Source organism: Symphalangus syndactylus, chromosome 10 (genome assembly GCF_028878055.3).
Source record: "Symphalangus syndactylus isolate Jambi chromosome 10, NHGRI_mSymSyn1-v2.1_pri, whole genome shotgun sequence".
In the NCBI taxonomy this organism is placed as follows: Eukaryota; Metazoa; Chordata; class Mammalia; order Primates; family Hylobatidae; genus Symphalangus; species Symphalangus syndactylus.
In genome coordinates, this window is record NC_072432.2 from 61,490,135 (window position 1) to 61,515,890 (window position 25,756).

Sequence of the window (25,756 nt, forward strand, 5' to 3'; positions counted from 1 at the left end):
TTATTCATAGCATCAAAACACCCATCCGACTGACTTAATTGTCTTCTTAAGACTACTTTGGTATATGAAGTCTCGACTACATATAAATATTTAAATGTTATCAACATTGCCATACACTGCTTTAAGAAAACCCAAAGTGCTATGAAAGTGAAACTTCAAGAGATAAAAGCAAGAAAAGTTGCTAGGGTAAAATTAATTGGGGTTCCTGAAATGCAAATGACTTCCTTTGATGATTTACTCCTACTGAGGTCCAGACAATATGATATTGAATGTCCACAAATTTTCTAAAAGGGGCTAAGTCGTATTTAGTGCTCTATGTCAACAAAAAAACCCTTATCTTTACTTGTAAACCTTAATATTTATGTTTGAAATGAAAAATTTTCCATTAGCTAGTTGGCAGTTTCATTGGACTTGAAGTGCTGGCCTCCTTGGCTCTCAAAGGAAAAACAGAAATTAAATGTAGCTCCTGTTTACTTTTTTTGGCAGTCTCACTTTAATTATTGACTTAAAAAAGCTAATTCACCTCTCTTATTCTTTAAAAACCTATAAACAACGTGCTTCTAAAAGGGATTCTAGCCAGTAACCACCATGATAACTCTTCAGAGTACTTAATTTTCTAGGATCTCTTTCATTTGCCTCAAATCACACATTTTATTTTAGACTTTCACAAGCAGATTCAAGCAAGAGGAAAATTTTTCTTGACTTTCCAGTTTATTTGCTTTTAAGCACAACTTTCTCCCCGTAGGTGTTCAGGAAACTGTTCTACTCCAAGCCGGATGTGAGTATTAATGCCACATACTTTAGCACTCTTGCCTAGAAACGAGAAGATGAGGGAAAAAATATATTTTTAAAATTCTTATAGTCAGCACATTTGGGCGGTGTCCAACATGTGCTTGTATTGGCCAAAGGCAAGAAGATAACAGAGTCCTGAGCAAATTCTAGCAGGCTCTTGGCTGCCATTTCTTGATGGTAGACTAAAAATCATGGCAACACAGACAGACACACTTGCCCACAAAGAGCTGCACCATTGTCTATTGGTAAGAGAAGCAGCCACCATGTGTTTTGTGCCGCCTGGTCATTCACCTCGCCTGGTTATTTATATACTTTTTTTCTAATTTTTACAATAATACCTTAAGGTAGGTATTATCAGTCCTGTTTTATAGAAGAGAAAACGAAGCTCAGCTTTTAAGTAACTTCCCAAGGTCCAACAGTAAAGAACGGAGAGAATGAAGACTCAGAGAAGTCTGCCCAACCCCAAAGCCCATGCTTTTCTCTCACACCACCCTGGATAACCAAGATGTGCTGTAGGTTAAACTATTTTAATAAGAGGACAAAGTTTGCTATCTCCTAGAAGGTAAAGGAAAGTGGACACATTCATTCTGTGCAGGCAAAGACTTTATTCCCATTCAGGGCACTAAGAAAAACCAAGCTACTTACAAATCCTTTTTACCTCGTAAGTCTAATGGGGGATGGACAAAGCCCCAGATGTCTCCAGAATGATTTTTCCTCAGTAAATGGGAATTTATTCAAATTTTCCTTAAAAATTGTACCTTTTCACATAACTTTGCCTGATTTCATCCTAATTGGCTAAGCTATAATGGTCAGAGTTTTTCTTTTTTCTTTTCTTTTTTTTGAGACGGAGTCTCACTCTGTCGCCCATGCTGGAGTGCAGTGGCGCCATCTTGGCTCACTGCAAGCTCCGCCTCCCGGGTTCACGCCATTCTCCCGCCTCAGCCTCCTGTATAGCTGGGACTACATGCGCCTGCCACCACGCCCGGCTAATTTTTCGTATTTTTAGTAGAGACGGGGTTTCACCGTGTTAGCCAGGATGGTCTCGATTTCCGAGGGTCAGAGTTTTTCTAACGACCTTTAATGAGTCAAATAATTACCATTTTACAAGCATGCCCTGGCTTCCCTCCTCCATTTTCCTTTGTCTGAGTTTCGATCCTTTCCTTAACGCCAATCTCTGCTATGGAAATTCTAGTCAATCTCCCAGGACCTGCAAAATATATTCCTTTCTCAATGAAATGCCTCTGATCCTCATCTAAAAGCAACTTCTCTCTCTTCTAAGTGTTCAAAACTGCATCATTCAATCATCTACTATAGACTTTATCACATTTTAACTTTAATAAAGCTATTGATACCATTAAAACAAAAATCTTCCCTCCTAAATGAAAAGTGTTTTAGGAGCAGGGATTCTGCCTCATTCATCTGATGCCACATGGTGAATAGCACATACAGGTATGGTTGAATTCATGTTCCTAGAATACTAGACACATGTCCATCATCTCATTGTTATAAGGCTAGGCTATCCTCCTTGTCCCCCTTTGTTTTTGTAAGTCCCATTCTTCCAAGATCTTTTCTCAGTTGCTCCAGCCATTTTTTTCCCTGAATTTATGAACCAAATTTTTGGTACTTGTCATAAAACTGCTGAGAAGCATATGCGTATGCCCTGTATTCCCAACGAGATCTACTCCTGGAGCTAATTTATCTGAATATTATTCTTGCTATTGACAACAACTTCCATTTATTGACCAGTGTCTCAGGCAGTCTGCTGAGTGCTTTATTTTCTTTATCCTGTTTAATCCCTTGAATAACTTTGGGGTCCCCTGACTTTGTTCCTCAGCCTGTATCAGCTCTCAGCCTTCTCTACTATCATCTCTCTACTTACCTACCTATCTATCTATCCTCTAACTACGTATCTAATGATTGATTGATGACAGGGTCTCACTCTGTCACCCAGACTGGATTACAGTGGCATGATCGCAGCTCACTGCAGCCTCGAAGGGATCCCTGGGCTTAAGGGATTCTTCTGCCTCAGACGCCTGAGTAAGTGAGACTACAGGCACACATCATCATGACCAGATAATCTTTAAATTTTTTATAAAAATGGGGCCTCTATGTTGCCTAGGCTGGTCTTGAACTCCTGGCCTCAAGTGATCCTCCCATCTTGGCCTTCCAAAGTGCTGGGATTATGAGCATCAGCCATCATGCCTGGCCTCTACTTATAATATACTCCAGGATTTTGACAACTAGACAGTAAGATTCTTGAGGGAAGGGGCTACATCTTTCTTACTCATCTGGGTACCTACAGTGTCTAGTACAAGGCATGGTAGATAATAGATCTCCAATAAACATTCCTTTGGAGTTTTCAAACTACTGAGATCACAAAACAAATAATGCTTTGAAAACTGTTTTTAGAAATACCAATGGTACTTCAATATCATGAATTAATGGGTGAGAACCCTGCTTCTGTCAGTATGGTAGTTGCCAGGTTAAGAATTCTGCTTTTTGTCCCCTTATCCAGCACAAGATCCCTGCTCTTCATAAATGGGTGTGTTTTCACCGGTGCTAATAAGCATCTGGACTTTGAGCTTCCCTCCCACTCCCTACACTCACCCCACCTTGTTTATCTCTGGTCTATGTTCATATTCATGTCTGAAGGGAACGAATAAATCTGACAGAACCTAAAAGCATACCCAGAGAAAACTGTCTAAGCCCATGATTTATATCCCTCGTTTTCTTATTAACTAACTGCCAGACTTCAGAAAACTGGAGCCAACCCACGAAGGACTCCTGGCAGCCGGTATGAACCCTAAGACCAGAGACTAGTATGCCACAGTTGCTGAAGAGTGGGGGTAATGGGGAGGATGAGTGGGGAGAAGGTAAGAAATGGCTTCTAGAAACTTGACATGGCCGGGTGTGGTGGCTCACGCCTGTAATCCCAGCACTTTGGGAGACCGAGGCGGGTGGAACACTTGAGCCCAGAAGTTCAAGACCAGCCTGGGCAACATGGAGAAACCCTGGCTCTACAAAAAATGCAAAAATTAGCTGGGTGTGGTGATGTGTGCTTGTAGTCCCAGCTACTTGGGAGGCTGAGGTGGGAGGATCGCTTGAGCCTGGGGAGGCGGAGGTTGCAGTGAGCTGAGATTGTGGCAGCCTGGACAATAGAGCAAGACCCTGTGTTAAAACAAAAACAAAAAACAAAAAAAAAAAAAGGAAGGAAGGAAGGAAAGAAAGAAAAAGAAAGAAAGAGAAAGAAAGAAGGAAGGAAGGAAGGAAGGAAGGAAGGAAGGAAGGAAGGAAGGAAGGAAAAAAAGAGAAAGAAAAGGAAGGAAGGAAGGAAGGAAAGAAAGAAAGAAAGAAAGAAAGAAAGAAAGAAAGAAAGAAAGAAAGAGAGAGAAAGAGAGAGAAGAAAATAAATTTGACATACGATCTAGGAAAAAAGGATTATTCTGCTTCCTGCTATTAGAGGACAACTCAGCCTTGATCCTCACGTTATGAGGAGTCAGAGAGGTGGCTAAAGGTTCAAGGATGTAAACGAGTTCCTCTCTCACCTACTTGAAAATGTGTAGGAGAGAAGAAAAGATAAATAACCTGTAGAAATATAAGATCACTGTTCATAGAAAACAGGTATCTCTTATATTAAAAATACTTTAAGATTTTGACTTCTCGACATATGAATTGATGAAAACATTATACAGAATCAGAAAAGTCCAACTTTTTAACTCTAATTTAAAAACAACAGTAAGGCTGGGCATGGTGGCTCATGCCAGTAATCCTAGCACTTTGGGAAGTGGAGGTGGGAGGATGGCTTCAGGCCAGGAGTTCCAGACCAGACTGGTCAACATAGCAAGACCCCTGCCTCTACAAAAGAAAAAAAAGTAGCTGGGTGTGGTGGCACATACCTGTAATCCTAGCTACTTGGGAGTCTGAGGCAGGAGGATCACTTGACCCCAGGAGTTCAATGTTACAGTGAGCTACGATTGCACCACTGCACTCTAGCTTAGGCAACAAAGTGAAACTGTGTCTCAAAACAAATAAATAAATATTTTTAAAAAACAACAGTAAAGTGGGGACACGGGGGTTGTTTAATGGATATAGAGTTTCAGTTTTGCAAGATGAAAAAGTTCAGGAGATCTGTTGTACCACAATGTGAATATACTTAACACTACTGAATTGCACGCTTATAAGTGGTGAAGGTGGTAAATTTTATGTTATGTGTTTTTCATCACAATTAAAAATTTTTTTAACAAAAACACAGTAAAGAATGATTATGAAAAAGAAGAAAATAGCCTAATTCATTCTGAAGAGGAAAATACACTATTGCTCAATTTGGCTGCTATTTAAACCCCACCCCACTCCTCCACCCTTGGCTTTTTTCTCTCAGCAAGCTGTCTAGCAGTTAATCTTAAATATCCTTTCTCTTTATATAGACAAAAAGGACAAAAAATAGAAAAATATAAGACTTTACAGAAACAGAGAGGAGAACTGTGGATCTTCTTCAGAAAAAAAAAAAATCTTTCTTTCTAAACCATTGGCCAATAAGATTATTTTTTAAATTACCTTGGTATAATATATAATGGCAAAAGAAGCTTTTGAAGACCCAAATAAGACTATATTAAGTCCCTAATCACCCAGTGTGATTCCAACTCAAGTCTGATAGAGATTCATAGAGCTAACAGTTGAAGACAGTCATGGCGACAGGCAAAATGAGAAGCTTAAGGAACCCAGCTCAATTACTTATTACCTGGGCTACCTACCCACCCTCACCCCCATCCCACTTTTTCTTTCTTATCCAGTGGGGAGGCTAAGCTGTTTATATTGACTGATTTAATTTGGGAAGGGACTTTTCAAAAAATCTGGCCTAGTTTTGAGTTTGTTTTTGAAATGGGTATTTCTTGATCAAAGTGACAAACAGCAAATGTTGTTTTGATGTATGCCCCCTTTAGTTTGGAAATTTCTGGGGAAGAGAACTTTTTTAAGGCAATGAAGCAGAATCCCCTTAATGCAAGTAATATTTTTTCACCAAATTAAAATGCATGTATCCGGCTGGGCATGAACCACTGTACCCTGTAATCCCAGCACTTTGGGAGGCCGAGGCAGGCGGATCATGAGGTCAGGAGATGAGACCATCCTGGCTAACAAGGTGAAACCCCGTCTCTACTAAAAATACAAAAAATTAGCCGGGCGCGGTGGCAGGCGCCTGTAGTCCCAACTACTCGGGAGATTGAGGCAGGAGAATGGTGTGAACCCAGGAGGCAGAGCTGGCAGTGAGCTGAGATCGCGCCACTGCATTCTAGCCTGGGTGGCAGAGCGAGACTCCATGTCAAAAAAAAAAAAAAAAAAATGCATGTATCCTTTACAAAATGGTGAAATATCAGTAGCTTTTCTTTGGGAAGTAACTAAGTTTCAAGTCAACTTGCCACACAGTTTGAGCTTACTGTCCCTATCAAAAGAAGCTGGTGAGCAGAGAGAAACAGGGTATTCTTTTTTTTTTTTTTTTGGTCCCTAATTTGAAGTAACAGAGTAAGTTCCAGTAAAAAGAATTTAATTAAAACATTTAAGATATATGCCTACTGAAGCAATATCCTCAATGCCAACAATAGGGATAGAGGTATTCTCTGGTTTTCTTTTCTCTCTGAAAATATTACCTTAGTTTCTTTTAGCCAAATGACCTTAGCACCTTGTATGTATATCATTTCATTGTTAATCTCATTTATAGAATTAGACCGGAAAATCTTGCTATGTTCATTTTTTTTAGAGGGGTAAATCGTCTTGACTTTCTTTCTCACTGTGTCCTTCATGGAAACTGTATATAAAGCTCCTGTTTCCTAACTCTGATAAACACCCTTTCCCTTAAATGTGGGGGCCATGGTATCATATAAGTAACAAAAGTCAATATAGGTTGAGTATCCCTAATCCAAAAATCTGAAATCCAAACTGCTCCAAAATCTGAAACTTTTTGAACACTGACGTGATGCTCAAAGGAAATTTTCACTGGAGCACTGTGGATTTTGGATTTTTGGATTAGGGATGATCAGCTGGTAAATGTATAACGCAAAAATATCAAAATAAAAAAAAAAATCTGAAATCCAAAACACTTCTGGTCCCAAGCATGTAAGATAAGAGATACTCAACCTGTATTGGCTCAACCTGTCTCTCTCTCGATGTTTCTTTCTGGGTGTTCATTCACCTAACGTGTTTTATTAACATGTTTTATTGTGCATCTCTTTTCCATGGGAACTGTGTGATGAAATCTGTCTGGTAGGCTGGGGAACTATAGGAAGGCCCCCTAAACTGGAACTGAGGGATTGCAAAAGGATTCTAGGGTTAGCAAAGAGAATGAAGAGGGCTGGCAGACCCAGGAAAGGGAAGATACCAGTATGGATGGAGGAGAGCACAAAGGAGGAAGTGGCTATGGTTGGCACACACAGCCTGGGCACAAAGGCCAGGCCGGCTGCAGATACACAGCTACAGTCAAGTCCTGGTTAAGAGTTTGAAGTTTATCCAAAAGGCAACTGGAAGCCACTGGAAGTTTTTAAGCAGAGGGACAAGATCAGATCTGCATTCTTGAAGGATCACTATGGTTGTAGTGGACACTGATGGAGTGGGACAAGGCCAGAGGTAGGGAGAACAGTTAGGGCACAGTCATGGGAGTACACCTGGAGGTGATGCTGGCCCCTCTATTGCCAGCATGTAAGCTCCATGAGGCCAGGGGTCTGCTTGGTTTGTTTACTATACCTCAAGCATCTAGGAAAGTGGCCGGCACGTAGTAGGTGGCCAAATGTTTGTTGAACAATAAATAGGCTAAACTAGGGTAATAACAGAGGGGATTAAAAGGGAGGTGAGGATAGGGAGACAAATTAGAAGGTGGAGTGGATAGGTCTTGTTAATCTTTCTTGAAACTCTTTTGTATTTATTTATTATTTATTTATTTATGAAACAGGGTCTCACTCTGCCGCCCAGCCTGGGGTGCAGTGGCATGATCTCAGCTCACTGTGACCTCCCAGGCTCAAGTGATCCTCCCACTTCAATCTCCCAAGTATCTGAGACCACAGGCACGCACCACCATGCCCAGCTAATTTTTGTATTTTTAGTAGAGAGAGGGTTTTGCCATATTGCCCAGGGTGGTCTCAAGTTCCTGAGCTCAAGTGATCCACCCGCCTTGGCCTCTCCAAGTGCTAGGATTACAGGCATGTGCCACTGCACCTAACCAAAATCTCTTTCTTGATTTATACAGTTATGCCCTTTGCTTTTCTTTCTATAATAAATCTGTTTGATTCAATATAAAATATCTAAGTTATTTTTCAAATAAAATGCCTTTTTTAAAAAAAAGTATACAATTCAATGATTTTTAGTAAATGGATAGAGTTTTGCAACCATCACTATAATCCAGGTTTAGGACATTTTTATCACCCCCGAAATTCCCTCATGCCCAGTCCCTGCTCCTACCCCTAACCCAGGCATCACTGATCTCCTTTTTGTCTCTATAGATTTTCCTTTTCTAGATATTTCAAATAACTTGAATCACAATATGTAATCTTTTGTGTCTGGCTTCCTTTACTTAGCATAATGTTTTTGAGGTCCATCTGTGTTGTAGCATGTTTCAATAGTTAATTCCTGTTTATTGCAGAATAGTATTCTATTGTATAGAAATACAACATTTCATTTCTCCATTTACAAGTTGATGAACACTTGGATTATTCCTACATTTGGCCTATGATGGATAAATCTGCTTTGAACATTTGTGTAAAAGTCTTGGAGTGGACAGACAGAGGCCTTGTTAATTTTTATTAGATGTGGGAGGTTGTGAGAAAAACGAAGGGGGCAAGGAAGATGCCCAGATTTCAAGCTTGGCAACTGATGATACCTAATTCACAGAAATGGGGAAGACTAGAAAGAGAGCAGTTTTAATGAGAAAGATTACCTCAGTCTGGGGCAAGTGTCTATGAGATATGGTGTGGGTGTGCCCAGCTGGCAGGTAGGCACATGGATGTGGAAGCTTAGTTTCCTTAAAACATCTAACAAAGTTAGGCCCATTTTTGAGCAGCATGTCCCATGTTTAAGATACATTCCTCAGGCATAATAAAAGCAATTCTCTGTGACTTAGGCTTGCCTCTATATAAATCTGACCAAAGAGAAATTGATGTAACATCCCACATACTCGTTTTGCTTTGCACAACAATTTTTTTTTTTTTAATTTTAAGCAAAAAGTTTATTTAAACAAGACATGTGAAGGGAAAAGTATCTAGGATTCTTTTTTTTTTTTTTTTTTTTTTTTTTTGAGACAGAGTTTTGCTCTGTAGCAGTGCAGTGGCCCGATCTCGGCTCACTGCAACCCCCGCCTCTCGGGTTCAAGTGATTCTCCCACCTCAGCCTCCCGAGTAGCTGAGATTACAGGCACACTCGGCTAATTTTTTTTGTATTTTTAGTAGAGACAGGGTTTTACCATGTTGGCCAGGCTGGTTTCGAACTCCTGACCTCAAGTGATCTGCCTGCCTCGGCCTCCCAAACTGCTAGGATTACAGGTATGAGCCACTGAGCCCAGCCATAGGATTACTTTTTGTTTGTTTGTTTTAGAGTAATTTATCCCTACTTAAAGACAGATTCCCCTACATATAACATCTACGTACAAAAGAGTTATAAAACCATCCTTGGTTTAACAAGGATAAATGAAAAACATTAAAATTCTCCAATTGAACAAGGTATACAAGGATTTTTATGTTTTTTTTTTTTTTTTGTTAAAACAGTAAAAGCAAAATAACTTACTGGAATAGAAAGATAAGAGCTGAATGAGCATGCCACTAAAGGAGAAAGGGGCATTTTCACAAAATCAGTATTTTTCCCTATCCCGTCTCCATGTGATGTCAATCAAAACATACCATTGGCTGTTTAGTTAAAAAAATGCAATATGCTTGTGCACATATACCAATTACTTTATGTACAATAAAGGAATGGGGAAGGGGGAAATTAAATAATAGAGAAAACTATACTGTAGTAGTCAGGATGTGGTGGAACCAAATTGCAGTTTTCTAACTGAGAATGTCATGTTGGTCTGAAAAGAAAAGAGTTCTGGAGTAACGAAGCAGGTTCCCTTCTCAGTAGACACCTCCCATCTGCTGTTGGAACACATCAATTGTATCTTCATCCTCTATTTCAAACTGTGCAGGTAAGTCTGTTTCATTGATTTGTTGCCTGTCAAATCGGAATCTGATCTGCCCCACTGACAATCCCTGTTGTTCACAATACGCTTTCATTAGTTTACTAAGTGATGTATGCCTCTTAGTTGTTTTTTTTTTGTTTTTTGTTTTTTGGTTTTTTTTTTGAGACAGTTTCACTGTTGTCACCCCGGCTGGAGTGCAATGGCGCGATCTCAGCCCACTGCAACCTCCGCCTCCTGGGTTCAAGCAATTCTCCTACGTCAGCCTCCTGAGTAGCTAGGACTACAGGCGTGTGCCACTACATCCGGCTTTTTTTTTTTTTTTTCTTTTGTATTTTAGTAGAGATGGGATTTCACCATTTCGGCCAGTCTTGTCTCGAACCCCTGACCTCAGGTGATCTGCCTGCCTCGGCCTCCCAAAGTGCTAGGATTACAGGCGTGAGCCACCGCGCCCAGCCTATGCCTTTTAATCTTAAACTGCACCACAGAACCATCCTGCCCCACCACCTTCAAATTAATATGATCGTTGTTCTCAGTCTTGACTCCTTCCTTGGGCTTTTCGCCAGCCATGGTGAGCTCCGGAGTCTCCTCAGCTGCCACTTCACAAAAGAGGTACCAGGTCCTCACTGAACGAGCACACAAGCAGCACCAAGAGCTGCAGAAGGAGGCTGCAGTGCTGGACGAGGGAGAGGGTGCGTGGCATTATGTGCTCCCTCCCCCCACCCTGTGTGCACCTGCACAACAACTTTTTTTTTTTTTTTTGAGATGGAGCCTCCTTCTGTTGCCCATGCTGGAGTGCAGTGGTGTGATCTTGGCTCACTGCAACCTCTGCCTCCTGGGTTCAAGCGATTTTCCTGCCTCAGCCTCCTGAGTAGCTAGGACTACAGGTGGGCGCCACCACGCCAAGCTAATTTTTTTGTATTTTTAGTAGAGACGGGGTTTCAGCATGTTGGCCAGGATGGTCTCGATCTCCTGACCTCGTGATCTGCCCACCTTGGCCTCCCAAAGTGCTGGGATTACAGGTGTGAGCCACCGCACCCGGCCAACAATTTTAACAACATCTTCTATTTGCTTAGCATTTCCCCTTTAAACAAATTGTTGTAAAGAATACATAACAGGCTGGGCATGATGGCTCATGCCTGTGATCCCAGTACTTTGGGAGGCCGAGGAGGAAAGATTGCTTGAGCCCATGAGTTGAAGACCAGCAACAGAGTGAGATCTTGTTTCTACAAAAAAAAATTTAAAAATTAGCTGGGTATGATGGCACATGCCTGTAGTCCCAGCTACTCGGGGCTGAGGTGGGAGGATCACCTGAGCCCTGGAGGTTGAGGCTGCAGTAAGCCATGATCACATCACTGCATCCAGCATGGGTGACAGACCGAGAAGCTGTCTAAAACAAAACAAAACAAAAAACAGCCTGTGTAACCTAAAGTGAACCATCTGAACCACATGTAACTGCACAGTCCAGGGGCATTAAGTACATGTACAACCATCACCAGCATTCATCCACAGAACTCTTTTCCTCTTGTAAAACGGAAACTTTGTACTCACTGAACAATTGTCCAATCCTCCCACTCCCCAGCCACTGCCGACCACCATTCTACTTTCCGTTTCTATGAATTTGACTATTCTAGGTAACTTGTATAAGTGGAATTACACCGTATTTTTCCTTTTGTGACTGGCTTATTTCACTTAGCATAACATCCCCAAAGTTCACCTATGCCATATTCTATAACAGGATTTCATTCCTTTTTAAGGCAGAATAATAGGCCATTGAATGTTTATACCACAGTTTGTGTATTTATTCATCCCTCCATGGACACTTGGGTTGCTTCCACCCTTTGCCTATCATCAATGATGCTGCTGTGAACATGGGTATGCAGATATCTCTGAGTCCCTGCTTGCTCTGTATTTCGTTTTAAGAAATTAAGATATAAGAATTGAAAGATCTTTATCATACTTCTTATAACATCATCCCACATTCTCCTTTTGGTTTGCACTACAATTTTAATAACATCTATTTGCTTAGCATTTCCTCTTTTTAAAAAAATGTTGTGAAGAATACATAACAGACTGGGCATGATGGCTTATGCCTGTAATCCCAGCACTTTGGGAGGCTGAGGAGGGAGGATCATTTGAGCCCACGAGCTCAAGATTAGCTAAGACAACAGAGTGAGACTTTGTTTCTACAAAAAATAATTTAAAAATTAGTTGGGCATAATGGTGTATGCCTGTAGTCCCACCTACTCAGGGGGCTGAGGTGGGAGGATCATTTGAGACCTGGAGGTAGAGGCTGCAGTGAGCCATGATTACACCAGGCAGGCTGTAATCCATCGATGAATCTGAATAGAAGTAATCACATGAACAAGTCCAAGATTAAAACTACAAAGCTCCAGCTGCAATGAGTGAGGCCAGAACTTTCTGCAGCTTTGACACTGGGGTATCACTGGACTTTTCTTAAACACTAGACCGACAATGCAGAAAATTACTCTTTTTTAAAAGACTTTAGAGGTACCACCATAAGTCAACAACACTTCAGCCCCAAATTTTCCTCATAAAATTTTCTTTTTTTCCCAGTAATCCATAGGGGTCCCAAAGGTGACCCAGTCTTGTTTGCTTTTGTGATAAAAGTGTTCAGCTGGAACGTCCTAATGCACTTAAAGATTTCTGTAGTATGCCAGGTCAGGTAGGTCAGCAATGATGCAGTGGAACTTACCAGGGCAGCACTTATCAGGGAATGAAGGTATGGCGTGGGGTCAGGATGTCACGCCTGATGGCAGAGAGAAAGATTAGACACACACCAGCAAAGAGGAGAGAGAGGTTTTGAATTTTATGCTACAAAAAAGGATGTAAGCCAGGTCCTAGCTCCATCAACTTGAATCTGTTTCTAAAAACAACGGTTTTCCACAGATGAACACAACAGGCAGGTCATGGAAAATACCAGAACAGGGCAATGTTTCTATTCTATTGGGATCATGAGAGACAGATGAAAGTGCCAGGAATCAAGTTAATAAAATAAGTAAGCTTAAACAGCCACAAACATCACAAAATACCATTTTAATTATTGTAGATGTGATAAAAAGCAGCCAAATCCATAGAACAGTCCAGCACTCCAGGCAAAGCCTTGAATTTCACCACTGCTGGTGCAGGAAGTCCATATGGATCTGGGCTCTCTTCCAGATGACTGGTTCTTCTGACAGTCCAAGTCCAAAGAACTCTTGGAATGCCACAGCTTCCTGGTACACCTTCCCAGGTGCCCCACCCTCAACTGGTATTAAGGGTGGGTCAAGAAATCAAACACAAGCTATAAATGGCAGAGAGATAGGAGATAAAAAACCCATGGATCCCAGCCAGGCCACATGGCATGAATGAGTACTTCATAGGCAAAGCTGCAGCCAAGTTGAGGTGGTTCCACAGTTGGAGGCCTGAGGCAGAGGCTAACTGTACTCAAGTTCATCAGAAGTCCTGGTACTACTGTGTACACAAAAACCCCATCCCACCTGTTTGTAGATGGTATTGGCAGCTGTGGAAACCCTGGTAAGAACTGTAAAATCCTTAGAACCCCTTTGAGGTGGGAATCCTTCCCTCCAAGTCTAGGTTGGAGGCACATCTGAATTATCTGGAAGCCTTTATTTTTTTAATATATATATTTTTGAGACGTGGTCTCACTGTGTTGCCCAGGCTGGTCTCAAACTCCTGGGCTCAAGTGATCTGCCCACCTTGGCCTACCAAAGTGCTAGGATTACAGGCAAAAGCCACCGGGCTCGACCACCTGGAAGACTTTAAAACCAAGGCGCAACCAGAGGCTGTGGAAGAGGGAAATGGGGAGTTTTTAGTGTGTATAGAGTTTCAGTTTTGCAGGATAAAAAAGTTATCAAGCTCCATTGCACAATAACTTTGATATACTTAACATTATTGAACTATACACTTAACATTATTGACCTATACACTTAAAACTGGTTAAGATGACAAATTTAATGTATGTGTGTATGCGTGTGTGTGTGTTTGCCACAATAAAACCAAACAACAGTAACAAAAGCATAAAGACCCCGAGGCCCAGGACCAACCTCAAACCAACTGAATTAGAATTTCTGGAGATGAATGGCAGGCATCATCATCATCACGACTATTTTAATTGTAGCACACTCATCATTATTTTTAAAAGCTTTCAAGATCATTGTCATGTGCAGCTAAGATTGAGAATCACAACTATTAATCAATGAAAGATTCTGGCTGCATAAACTCAAGAAGAATGATCAATTAACAATTGCCTGCATTTATTGCATATGGCTACACAGACGTTCTCCAAAGAAGTTAGATTCAGTAAGCCCTTTAGATGAGAAAGTGGCTTTTCTAGGCAAACTCTTTGACTTCACAAATATCAGATGTTTTATTCACCGGAAGTCAGAACTTTCTGAGGAGTAAGCTAGCACATAAGGAAAGGGATACTTTTTGAAATTACATGAATGCTGACAGCCAGGAGGATCCCATGTGGTAACTGACTATGGGCCTACAGAGAAAGTATTCTTTCAATGAAGCCAGACTTACAGCCAGCAAGTAGTTCACCCACTTTGAAAATCTGGTTTATTATTTTCAACTGCCAGGAAATGAGAGCCAAACATACTTGGTATGTATAGGCCAGATAAGAAATTGTTTGAACAGTCAGACAAGGTATCTCAGAACTGCAGCTTGGGGTGAGGCAGGTGTCATGACTCAAGTTCCTACAGAGACCAAGAGGGTAAATGGCGAAAGTGAACCAGTTGGAACCGTGGCCACTGAAGGCCTTGTGTCCTGTTTAACGGACCACTCTAACCCAACTGTTACACTGCAGAAAGTGGGACCACTGTTACCTGAGTTCCCAACTTTTCAGAAAAATCCTGGACATCTGGATGTTTATGTAAAGTTTTCCACTTTTTGAATATTAGAAATCAATCCAATTAAAAACCAAAGCTGTGGACAGCAGTGTGCACCTATAATCCCAGCTACCCAGGAGGCTGAGGGAGGAGGATCACTTTAGCCCAGGAGTTCAGCCTGAGCAACATAGTGAGGCCCCATCTCTAAATCAACAAGAACAACAACAATCTATGGGCCAAACAAAGCACAGCTTCACGAGAGATTGGGCTTCTTTGCTGCTGGTTGTTACTTCTGGTGTATAGCAACAAGGAGACCTGGATTCTCGTCTTGACTTAGCAAGTTGTGTAGCTTCACAACCAACTTCTCTGGAATCCATTTGAAAAATAAAAGGCTTATGAGAGTATCTTGAATGTCAGGCCTATGATTACTTATTCTCTATTAGGGAGAAATGCAGGGTCCATGGGTTGAGTGAGATTTCAAACACACAACCGAGAAATCCTAAGATCTTAACATCTAGGTTTGAACATGCCAGACCCAATGACTCCTTCCCTACCCAGTTGGTTTTAAGCCGACAAAACATAACTTTTCTTGGAATAGATTTAGCCAGTTTAAAAATTTTGATTTGGAGCTATCTATGCATGATTTTCAATAAATGTTTTCTAGATTTCCAGAGACTTTTATGGTGATTTAAATTACCAAACCGCAAAGTCCCCTTATAGGATCAGATACTCTCTAGAAACAAGAAGTGATTAGAGTGTAGTAGACAATGCACTAGGCTAGGAATCTAGAGACATGGCTGTCAGTAACCAACTCTGTGAATCTCTCTCTCTCCCTCTCTCCCTCTCTCTCCCTCTCCCTCAAATAGGGTCTTGCTTTGTTGCCCAGGCTGGAGTGCAGCGTTGCAATCACAGCCTACTGCAGCCTCGAACTCCTAGGCTCAAGCAATCCTCCTTCCTCAGCCCCTCAAGTAGCTCGAATCACAGGATTGCAATTATCGAACCTACAGTAGGTATGCTTCTTTAGAAGGAAGGAAAATATACGTGGATTCTTAGGCAACTGGATAATGAAAAGTGATCCTGATTTTAGGGCTTCATCATGGACTGCTATGGTAGGCAGAATTCTGAAGATGGCCCAAGATTCCTGTCCTCTAGTCATTCAAACATTGATTGTGAAGGGAAATTGCAGATGCAATTAAAGTCCCAGGTCAATGAATCTTAAGATACAGGAGATTATTCAGGTAGGTTTGGCCCAGGCAGGTGAGTCTTTTAAAAAGCAGTTTTTATTCTCTGCCTGGCAGTAGAAGAGGAAGGCAGAGAGATTCAAAGCACGAGGGGGATTCAATGCGTCTTGCAGGCTTGAAGATGGGTGTGTGGGGTTCCATGTGAGGAGAAATGCAGGTTGCCTCTGGCAGCAGAGAGAGCAGTTCTGGGTGAAAGCCAATAAGGAAACGGGGACTTCATCCTACAACCACAAGAAACTGAATTCAAACAACAAGAAGGAACTGAATTCAAACAACAACAAGAAGGAGCTTCGAAGTAGAATCCCCTAGAGCCTCCAGATAAGAGCCCAGGTCAGTCTACACCTTGATTTCAGCTTTGTGAGGTCTTAGGTAGAGAACCCAGTGGTGCCATGCACTACCGTGACCTAGAGTATTGTGAGCTAATAAATCAATGCTGCTTCAAGACACTTCATTTGTGATAATTTGTTACGCAGCAATAGAAAACTAACACAACTGCCAGCACCACATGTTGGGAAGGTTATGGAACAAAATGGTACCACACTTTGGAAAATGGTATGGAAAATCAAACACACATCCACCCTATGAGGTAGCATTTTACTCTTGGGTATTTACCCAAGAAAAATGAAAACATATGTCTACAAAAATACTTGTACACTAATATCTATAGCTGCTTTATTCATAATAGCCCCAAACTAGACACAGTTCAAATGTCCATCAGTAGGAGAATGGATAAACAATGAACTATTAATACAAGCAACAACACAGAAAAAGTTCAGAAACCTTACATTGAGTGACAAATAGCAACAAAAAAGAGTATATATTGTGTTATTTCATTTAACGAATTTCTGGGATAGAAAAAAATAATCTATGGTGAAATAAATCAGAACAGTAGGTGCCTGGAGGTGCAGAGTGGACTGGAAAGGGGCACAAAGAAACTTTATCTGGTGATGAAAATGGATTATAGTTTGATAGGGATGTGGATTACACAAGTGAATACATTTGTCAGGATTCATGGAACTGGAATACTTAAGATTCACATATTTTATATAAATTATCTCTCAATAAAAATATCTTTAAAACCAAATTAAGCCAGATACAGTGGCTCACACCTGTAATCCCAGCACTTTGGGAAGCTGAGGCAGGAGGATCACTTGAGGCCAGGAGTTTAAGACAAGCTTGGGTAACAGTGAGACCCTGTCTTTACAAAAAATAAAAAAATTAAGCAGGCATGGTGGTACATGCCGTTAGTCCCAGTTATTCAGGAAGCTGGGGTGGGAGGATTACTTGAGACCAGGAGTTCAGGGCTGCAGTGAGCTATGGTCGTGCTCCTGCACTTCAGCCTGGGTGACAGAGTGGGACTCTGTCTCAAAAAACAAAACAACCACCCACAAATGAAAAAGAAATGATTCATCAGGTCAGGCACAGTGGCTCACGCCTATAATCCCAGCACTTTGGGAGGCCGAGGCAGGTGGATTACCTGAGGTCAGGAGTTCGAGACCAGCCTGACCAACATGGTGAAATGCTGTCTCTACTAAAAATACAAAAATTAGCTGGGTGTGGTAGCAGGCGCCTCTAATCTCAGCTACTCGGGAGGCTAAGGCAGAAGAATCACTTGAATCTGGGAGGCGGAGGTTGCAGTGAGCCGAGATTGCTCCACTGCACTCCAGCCTAGGCAACAGAGCAAGACTCCATCTCAAAAAAAAGTAATTAAAATAAATTTAAAAAATAATTCAACCAGTATGTGATAGACTAGTTATCACTGAGGTGTTGATGACTCTCTCCTCGGGGTAGCTATTTAAAAACAGACAGGGTAAGAGTTAACTCAAATGGATGAGCCCCTCATAGAGGGATATGGGACCCTAAGCAGCTGGGTGAAAGATTTTTGGGCAGTGAGACCTCTACAGAGGACCTCAAATCACTCTATGCACTTAATCAGATAGTTCTGCAAAGGGCTCCCTGTGGGTTTATTCTATGCCCAAGTACAAATTGCTAAAAGATGAATGGTGAAGATGCTGATGGTGCTGGAGCTTCCCAAGCAAGAAGGGCCCTGGAGGGGGCTGGGGTGCACAGAGGTGGGTGGCAGTGCCCTGACGTGTGTGAGAGAGGTGCGTGTGAGGTGGGGAGGGGTAGTGAGCTTCACACTCTCGAGGCTGGTGGCCTCCGTGTGATACCCAGCATCTGAGCACAGCCTCTGGGAATACCCCTGCACAGCTTCATTCTTGTTTTATTTAGGATATGCATGTTTTAGATGGGTTGCTTCAGTCAAAACGAACCCATCTTTTCTTGTTTTGTAAAAAAAAAGGCTTCTCAGGCTGGGTGCAGTGGCTCACGCCTGTAATCCCAGCACTTTGGGAGGCCAAGAAGGGTGGATCACCTGAGGTCAGGAATTCGAGACCAGCCTGGCCAACATGGTGAAATCCCATCTCTACTAAAAATACAAAAAATTAGCTGGGTGTGGTGGTGCACACCTGTAGTCCCAGCTACTTTGGAGACTGAGGCAGGAGAATCGCTTGAACCTCGGAAGCAGAGGTTGCAGTGAGCCAAGATCATGTCACAGCACTTCAGCCTGGGTAACAGAGCGAGACTCTATCTCATAAATAAATAAATAAAGGCTTCTCAAAGCCCACAGCAACTTCACTGGATTCCTGACATATACTTTGGTGCTTGTTACATATACGTAAGAATTTCAAAGAGAGCCAACAACTGTAGGCTAAAATCTCAGTTTGTCTAACATATGGCTCTAAACCCAAATGACCAATATGAGAAGTGATGTTTTAAACTGTGGGCTGTACTTTTTCCAAAGGAGCCCAGATGGCTAGATGGTGGGGGAGTAAAGAACTCAGTCATGGGGCCTGGCCTCTTGGCAAGGTGCCTGGGGTCTGCTGTTGGCTTCTGTCCTCAGAAAGTTCCACCTGTAAGTGGGGAGTGATCCATCCACTTGAGGCTCTCTAGTGAGGAAGAGTCAGTTCACATTGGGAAGTGCTTTGAGGGAGTGGAGAGGTGGCTGAAGGATGGGCCTTGAGTATTCACAATGAGGGTTCCAATGAGACAATTTAATCAGAGGGGATACCAGAACCAAGCTTTTCATGCTAGGGGACCAACCGAGAAGGAAGAATGGGATCTGAATGAGGTCCATTTTTAGACGGGCCATTTTTTTTTTTTTTTTGGTTTGTTTAATCATAAAAGTGTTTTGAAAAGGCTTTACCAGTGAGTCAGTGGCGGGTTTCGCTACATCCACCACAAATTAGTTACAAATTCCCTAATTGTTTCCAAAAAAAGATTTACTATGAAATGACACAAAGTGCAATTGAATCCTTGGGTTTTGTTTTTGTGTGTGGTATGTATCTGATGTGTCAGTTTTGCAGTCTGCTTGGTTTTGATATTGAAAAATGTTTGATGTTTTGGCTTCCAGTTGAATTGACACTATTCATCTGTTTATGCATCCAAAGGTACTTACGTTAGTCACTAGTTGGATCCTACCAAGCACACATGCGGGCATGTGCACACACACACAAACACACACACACACATACACACATGGGAGGGGGTTTGGAAGGGTAGCATCCTGCAGGAATGCTTGATGTAACATTTACCACGCTATTACATATAGTTCACTGTTCCTGCTCTGTATCACTCACTTGACAGTGAGGTTCTGGATGGTATGAAACAGTTTGTCTAGTTTATCCTCCATTCTTAATGCTTAACAGAGTATCTGACACATACTAGGCAAAAATAAATATTTTTAGTCTTGCTATTTCCTGTTATGTTCTTTATGCAGATGGAAACCAGCAATGTAAGTCTTTTTCTACTTAAAGATACTGACTCATTGCCCAATCTCTCACATCCAGCCACATAGCCTTTCCTTTGATTTTCCATTTTTAGAACCTCCCCTGAGGGCTCTTCCAGAAATGAAGCAGGAGTTTCTGTAATGATTTTGTTAATTCCAACTAAGGCAGCAAACATAAGTCACCAAGGCTTGAGGTTTGAAACCCTGTCATTTGGTGTTCAGCTTCACATCCTCACAGTCGGTGGATGCTAAGCAGATCTGATCTGTGCTTTCCTAATTTTCACAATTGTTGTGGGATTGTGGGAAGTTATTATAAAATGCATGGAAGAGCACTTTGGTAACTACAAAGCAGGTATTGCTATCAACTTCACTTTATCAATGTGGAAAAGTCCAGAGGCAAAGTGATTTGCCCTGGCTTATGCTGGAGCCCAAACCAATGGTTTCCCGACAGCCCAATGAATGTACTGAACTCCATGGAGAGGACCAGTTCCAGGACTGTCTCCACTTGACCAGAAGGGAACACCCAGCTGGCACTGATCTTAGAACATGTATCCTTGGGAAGGGTCCTGAAACCAGCCCAGTCTGCAGGGGACCAGGTGTTGACCACTAGCTTGTCTTACTTGGGCCCAGAGACAGTTTGTTCTCTTTGTATCTTTATATCAGAAAATCCAACAGTCACAGAGCAAAGCAGGTTTCTTCTATAATTAGCATAACAGGCCAATGGATGTCACTGTTGTACCACAGAAACAGAACCTAAACTCCAAGGGGACCCCCCCACCCCCAAACAGCAGCACTCTCACTATTTGGGAACTTTAGGAGAGCAGAGCACACTTTGAACCAAAAGAAAGCAATTATAAATGAGTAACTGATATTCCATTTAAAAATGTTAGCACTAGCAATGAGCAGGCATATTCAGGAACAAGTTAAGGCAAATAGCTTTGAACATCATGAATGGCTATAAATGAGTGTATATGTCACTTACCAGGAGGAAAAGTCACAAAATGAATCAAACCAAGTCTTTTGACTTCAAATACTGTGTTTGTTTCACTCTGCCTCTCACAATGTTCAAAATTATTTTAGAAAATACGTTGATACTTAGATTAAGACTTCTCACCATCTATCAACGGCCTTGCATAAATGTTTTGGAAAGAACTTAATCCTCAACCTAGTATAATGATCAAATGAATATGTATGTGTACATATATATATATACACACATATATATATACATATATATACATATACATATATACATATATACACATACATATATATACACATACATACACACACACACACACACACACATATATATATATATATATATAGAGAGAGAGAGAGAGAGAGAGACAGAGTTTCGCTCTTGTTGCCCAGGCTGGAGTGCAATGGCATGATCTCGGCTCACTGCAACCTTCGTCTCTCGGGTTCAAGCAATTCTCCTTCCTCAGCCTTCTGAGTAGCTGGGATTACAGGCACCTGCCACCACGCCCATCTAATTTTTTGTATTTTTAGTAGAGATGGTGGTTTCACTATGTTGGCCAGGCTGGTCTCGAAATCCTGACCTCAGGTAATCCACCTGCCTCAGCCTCCCAAAGTGCTGGGATTACAGGCATGCACAACCGTGCCTGGCGAATATGTGTATTTATTCAGCACCTACTTTGTGCCAGGAACTATGTTTGACTTTTCACAGCTCTTGAAGGTAAGATGATTATTTCCATTTTTCATGTGGGTTCAGCAAGAGTAAGTAATGTTTCCATTATGCAGCTGGTAAGAGACAGACATTGGTACAGATCCACGTCTAATGGCCTGCAAAACCCCTGCAAGTTAGGATGTGCTCCTATTCAGTTCAAGCCTTCTTTGACATCCCACTGCATGTGCCTTATTGGAGATACTACAATAAATGCAAACCATCTCTGCTCCCAAAGAAATGTTAAGGTCTTTCACAGACAATTATATTACAATCAAGTAAGAAGGGCTTTTTCCGGGTGCTATGCAACTCAGTGAGGGTTAGAAAGGGCCTATGACACTGAGATATAAAGAGTGAATAAAATCCAGCAGGCAAAGAAAAATATAGTCCAAGGGCATTTAACCTGGAGGAATATCCAGTGTCTAGGTAAGAAGTGGAGAAATATTATAAATACCTGTAATTTAAATTCAGAGAAGATTTTTTAAAGGAACAATCTGTTTCTTTTAAATTGGACTGGGTGTGAACTATTACTATTAATAACCTACTGCCCAGCAGTAATTCCTAAGAGGAACCACAGTACAAGACTCTGCTTATACTATGGGATGGAAAGTCAAGCCTTGTCTTGGGAATGGTGAGGGGCTCTGGTACCACAAATGCACTAAAAATACTTCCATGAGTTTCCTTATAGTTGGAACTGAAGCAGGAGCAGCAGGAATAAGAAATGAACTCCCTGCTGGCTCTCCTGGTGCCCTAACCATGCCTGAGTCCCTGACTCCAGACCAAGGAATCTCTGATACAGCAGGGTAAGAACGGGCCACAGCAGAATGGTCTCCATGAGTCTCTAATTTCATGAATACAAAATTGTGACTGTCTCTCTATTTTCTGGTCTAGTATAAAACCTCACATGCACAGATAACAGATGTAAGCAGCTATATAACTGGGGTACTGGGAATCCTTTTCCATCCAGGTCTAGAACTGACGCCCCCAGCAGTGAGAAGGAAGGTGATCCTGAGAGATAAATACCAGTGACATCCCCTGGCAATTCCTATGGCCTTCGGAGCCATCACAGGTCACAGGCTATAATCATTCTTGAAATTTCTGACGATGAGACCTGTCACTGCTGTCAGACAGGCTTAACTGGCCTTTTTGGACACTTTCTTAAAATATAAGTAAATTGGGCAGCTAATCCTACACTGTTGTATCTTGTTTTTTCTTGTAGCTTTGAAGTCTGGACTTGGAGATGGAAAGGTTAAGGGAGCAACCCTAGAGAAAAGTAACACAGGAATTTCTTTGTGTTTATCTTAACAATATCCATAACTTCCCACTTTTAGCCCAATGACATTTTTCCCTTTTTTCCTGCCTAACAGTCTTTCTTGGTCCTGGTCACATTTAATATTTTTGGATAGAAATGACAATAGGACTGAAGGTCCTCTTATTGGTCCAGAATGTAATGGTGATGCTAAAAATACATAAATGACTGAATCATTTAACAAGTATTTGCTATACCTGTGTCCTTAGCTCTGTGTCTAAAGAGAACATGGTGAGTGATTAAACAAAGAGGCAGAACAAAGGACTAGGGGATCTCAAGACTTCACTTGTAGCTGCAGGAACCTGAGAAGAGACTAAAGCTGCAGCTTGGGTGGGGGATATTTGCATGTAATATTGGATAAGCTATTTATTTTTCCCCTCATGCATTCTAATTTGAAATACATGAAAATGATATGTAAATATATTAGTATAACTTTCATTAAAATCATTCCCTTCTTCAACAAATACTGAGCACTGGCCGAGCATAAAGGCCAACAGTAACCAAGCTGACACTTTCTGAATGATTCATTTTCACCACTTTAATCCGTACTTAGCCAAAGCCACATAGTATGATAGGCTGGAAGTCAGATAGTCAAATAGATCTCAACTCAATAGCTACTCTACTCAATAGCTGTGTGACTTTGGGCTAAGCAACTTTCTCCTTTGAGCCTTAATTTTATCATTTGCAAAGTGGGGATAATAAGTTAATATAATAGCATAATACAATAATTACCATCACTATATATTCCCTATAGGATAGGCAATGGTGGTGGCACCCCAACTGTGAGAGGCAATCATCCTTGAACCCTCCCCCTCTTCCTCATCAAAAGAGTCACTAAATCATACTGTTTTATCTCCAAAATATTTCCCAAATCCTGTCCCCTATTTCCCATTGCGCTAATTCAAGCCCTTATTACCTCTTGGCCTTCTAAATTGTCTCCCTTCTTTCACTCTTGTGCTCCTTTAATCCATTCTCTGCATGGCAGCCTGGGCAACATGGTGAAACCCCATCTCTACAAAAAAATCCAAAAATTAGCTGGGCATGGTAGCACACACCTGTAGTCCTAGCTACTTGGGAGGCTGAGGTGGGAGGATCCCTTGAGTCCAGCAGGTAGAGGTTGCCAAAACAACCGGTTTAAACAAAAACATGTCACTTCCTTACTTGAAGCCTCTCAATGGCTGCCCACCTCTTAGAATAAAATATAAACCCTCAGAACGCCAGAAAAGGCACCTGTCTACCTCTGCAGACTTTTAACGTTCCTTTCCCAACACTCAACACACACCAGTCTTTTTCACCTGTGTCTTATCTTACGCTTCAACGTTAACTCTGCAACACTGAGTTATGCCTCTGCTTCAGTGTCCTCACCTCCTCCACCCACTTATCTAAGACTCAGTTCAGGCCAGGCAACTCGAGAAAGCTTTTCTTGATGCCTCCAGCTTCTACTGCCCAGCTGGGTTAGGAACTCTCTACCCAAGCCTGTTATCATGTCTATTTTGTTACATTTACCACACTGATTGGTAATTTATCTATATATGAGTTTTTCTCCATTACTAGAGTCTTCTACTTAAGGCAAAAACCATGCTTTACTCATCTTTGTATCCCCATCACCTAGCACAGTTCATGGCATGTTGCAAAGGCTCAATAAATAAAATGAACGAGCTGAGCATGGTGGCTCAGCTGAGCCATAGGCCCAGCACTTTGGGAGGCTGAGGTGGGCAGATCACTTGAGTCTGGGAGTCTGAGACCAGCCTGTGCAACATGGAGAAACCCTGTCTCTACTGAAAATACAAAAATTAGCCAGATGTGGTGGCATGGCCCTGTAGTCCCAGCTACTCGGAAGGCTGAGGTGGGGGGATCTTTGAGCCCAGGGGGCGGAGCTTGCAGTGAGCTGAGATGGTGCCACTGTACTCCAGCCTGAGTGACAAAGAGAGACTGTCTCAAAAAAAATAATTAAATAAAATGAATAAATGAAGACAAGAATGTGACTCTGCATTTCATGCTTTTTGCATACACCACATGTCATGCCACATGTCATGTATCTGGAATGCTTGTTTTCAACCAGGGGCAATTTTACTCCCAGAAGACATCCTGCAATGTCTGGAGACACCTGGGTTGTCACAATTGGGGGAGGGGGCTATGCTTCTACCATTTAGTGGATAAAGGCCAGGGATGCTACTAAGCATCTTTCAAGGGCCAGGGCAGACCCCAACAACAAAGAACTATCCAACCTCAAACAGTAACAGCACCAAGGCTAAAAAATCCTGATCTAGAACAAGGTCTGGCACATGGAAGAACTCAATATAGGATTCTTAACCCTGACCGCTTAGTGGTACATCATACTTGATATAAACCATATCATTGTATGGTATACTTCTTTAAGTTTATTGAGCAATTCTGCATAATATGAGCTCATTTCACAGCCTCAGACTTAAGGGAGATCAGTTCTAGCTTTGAAGTCAGATTGTAAATATAGCAAAAGTCCTACTCAGAATCAATGGAATATGATGCATGGCCCTCTCCTCCCATCTCTTGTCTCACTACACCGTGATATATCTGCTCCAGGTCTACATCCCTTGACAACAAACTAGAATGCCTGGATCATAAGGGTAAACATATACTAGCTCACCAGCTAGTGTTTTTTGAGTTATTTATATATGTGTGTGTATATGCATATATATACACACACACACTTATACACACCACACACGTACATACACAGAGAGAGAGAGAGAGAGAGAGGGAGACTCAAGTGTATCTCTTACATGTCTTACTTTGCATGAACTCATATCCTGGAATACCCTCTCCAGGAAGGCCTGGTCTCCCTGGGATCATAAGGAAATGTAAAAATTAAAACTTTTATGCTGTTGCATGAGTTTTATTGGCTATTTGACATAGCACAGTTAAGGCAGGAGCCTGTGATATGGGACACAGGCTGA

The 25,756-nt window shown here is 41.7% G+C and overlaps 2 protein-coding genes across 3 annotated transcripts in view; both read right to left on the reverse strand.

The window, feature by feature from the left end:
• The window catches only part of SHROOM3 (shroom family member 3), a 358,912-nt gene that overhangs the window by 102,505 nt on the left and 230,651 nt on the right, over positions 1–25,756 (reverse strand). The window lies entirely within an intron of this gene.
• Positions 8,168–10,781, reverse strand: LOC129492227 (small ubiquitin-related modifier 2-like). Of its 2 annotated transcripts, XM_055297269.2 has the most exons (3): positions 10,407–10,781; positions 10,008–10,062; positions 8,168–9,944 (listed from the first exon to the last, which is right to left on the reverse strand). In XM_055297269.2, the coding sequence occupies exons 1-3, from the start codon at positions 10,511–10,513 to the stop codon at positions 9,882–9,884; spliced, it is 225 nt and encodes a 74-aa protein (XP_055153244.1). In that variant the 5' UTR covers positions 10,514–10,781; the 3' UTR covers positions 8,168–9,881. The 2 variants fall into 2 exon arrangements, with proteins under 2 accessions (XP_055153244.1, XP_055153243.2); XM_055297268.2 differs by having other exon boundaries at positions 8,168–10,062.

Coding starts and splice junctions, on each gene's coding strand:
- LOC129492227 (XM_055297268.2), bottom strand. CDS start 10,513: ATGGCTGGCGAAAAGCCCAAGGAAGGAGTCAAGACTGAGAACAACGAT. Junction 10,063..10,406: donor GTGCAGTTTAAGATTAAAAG/GCATAGGCTGGG, acceptor AACAACTAAGAG/GCATACATCACTTAGTAAAC.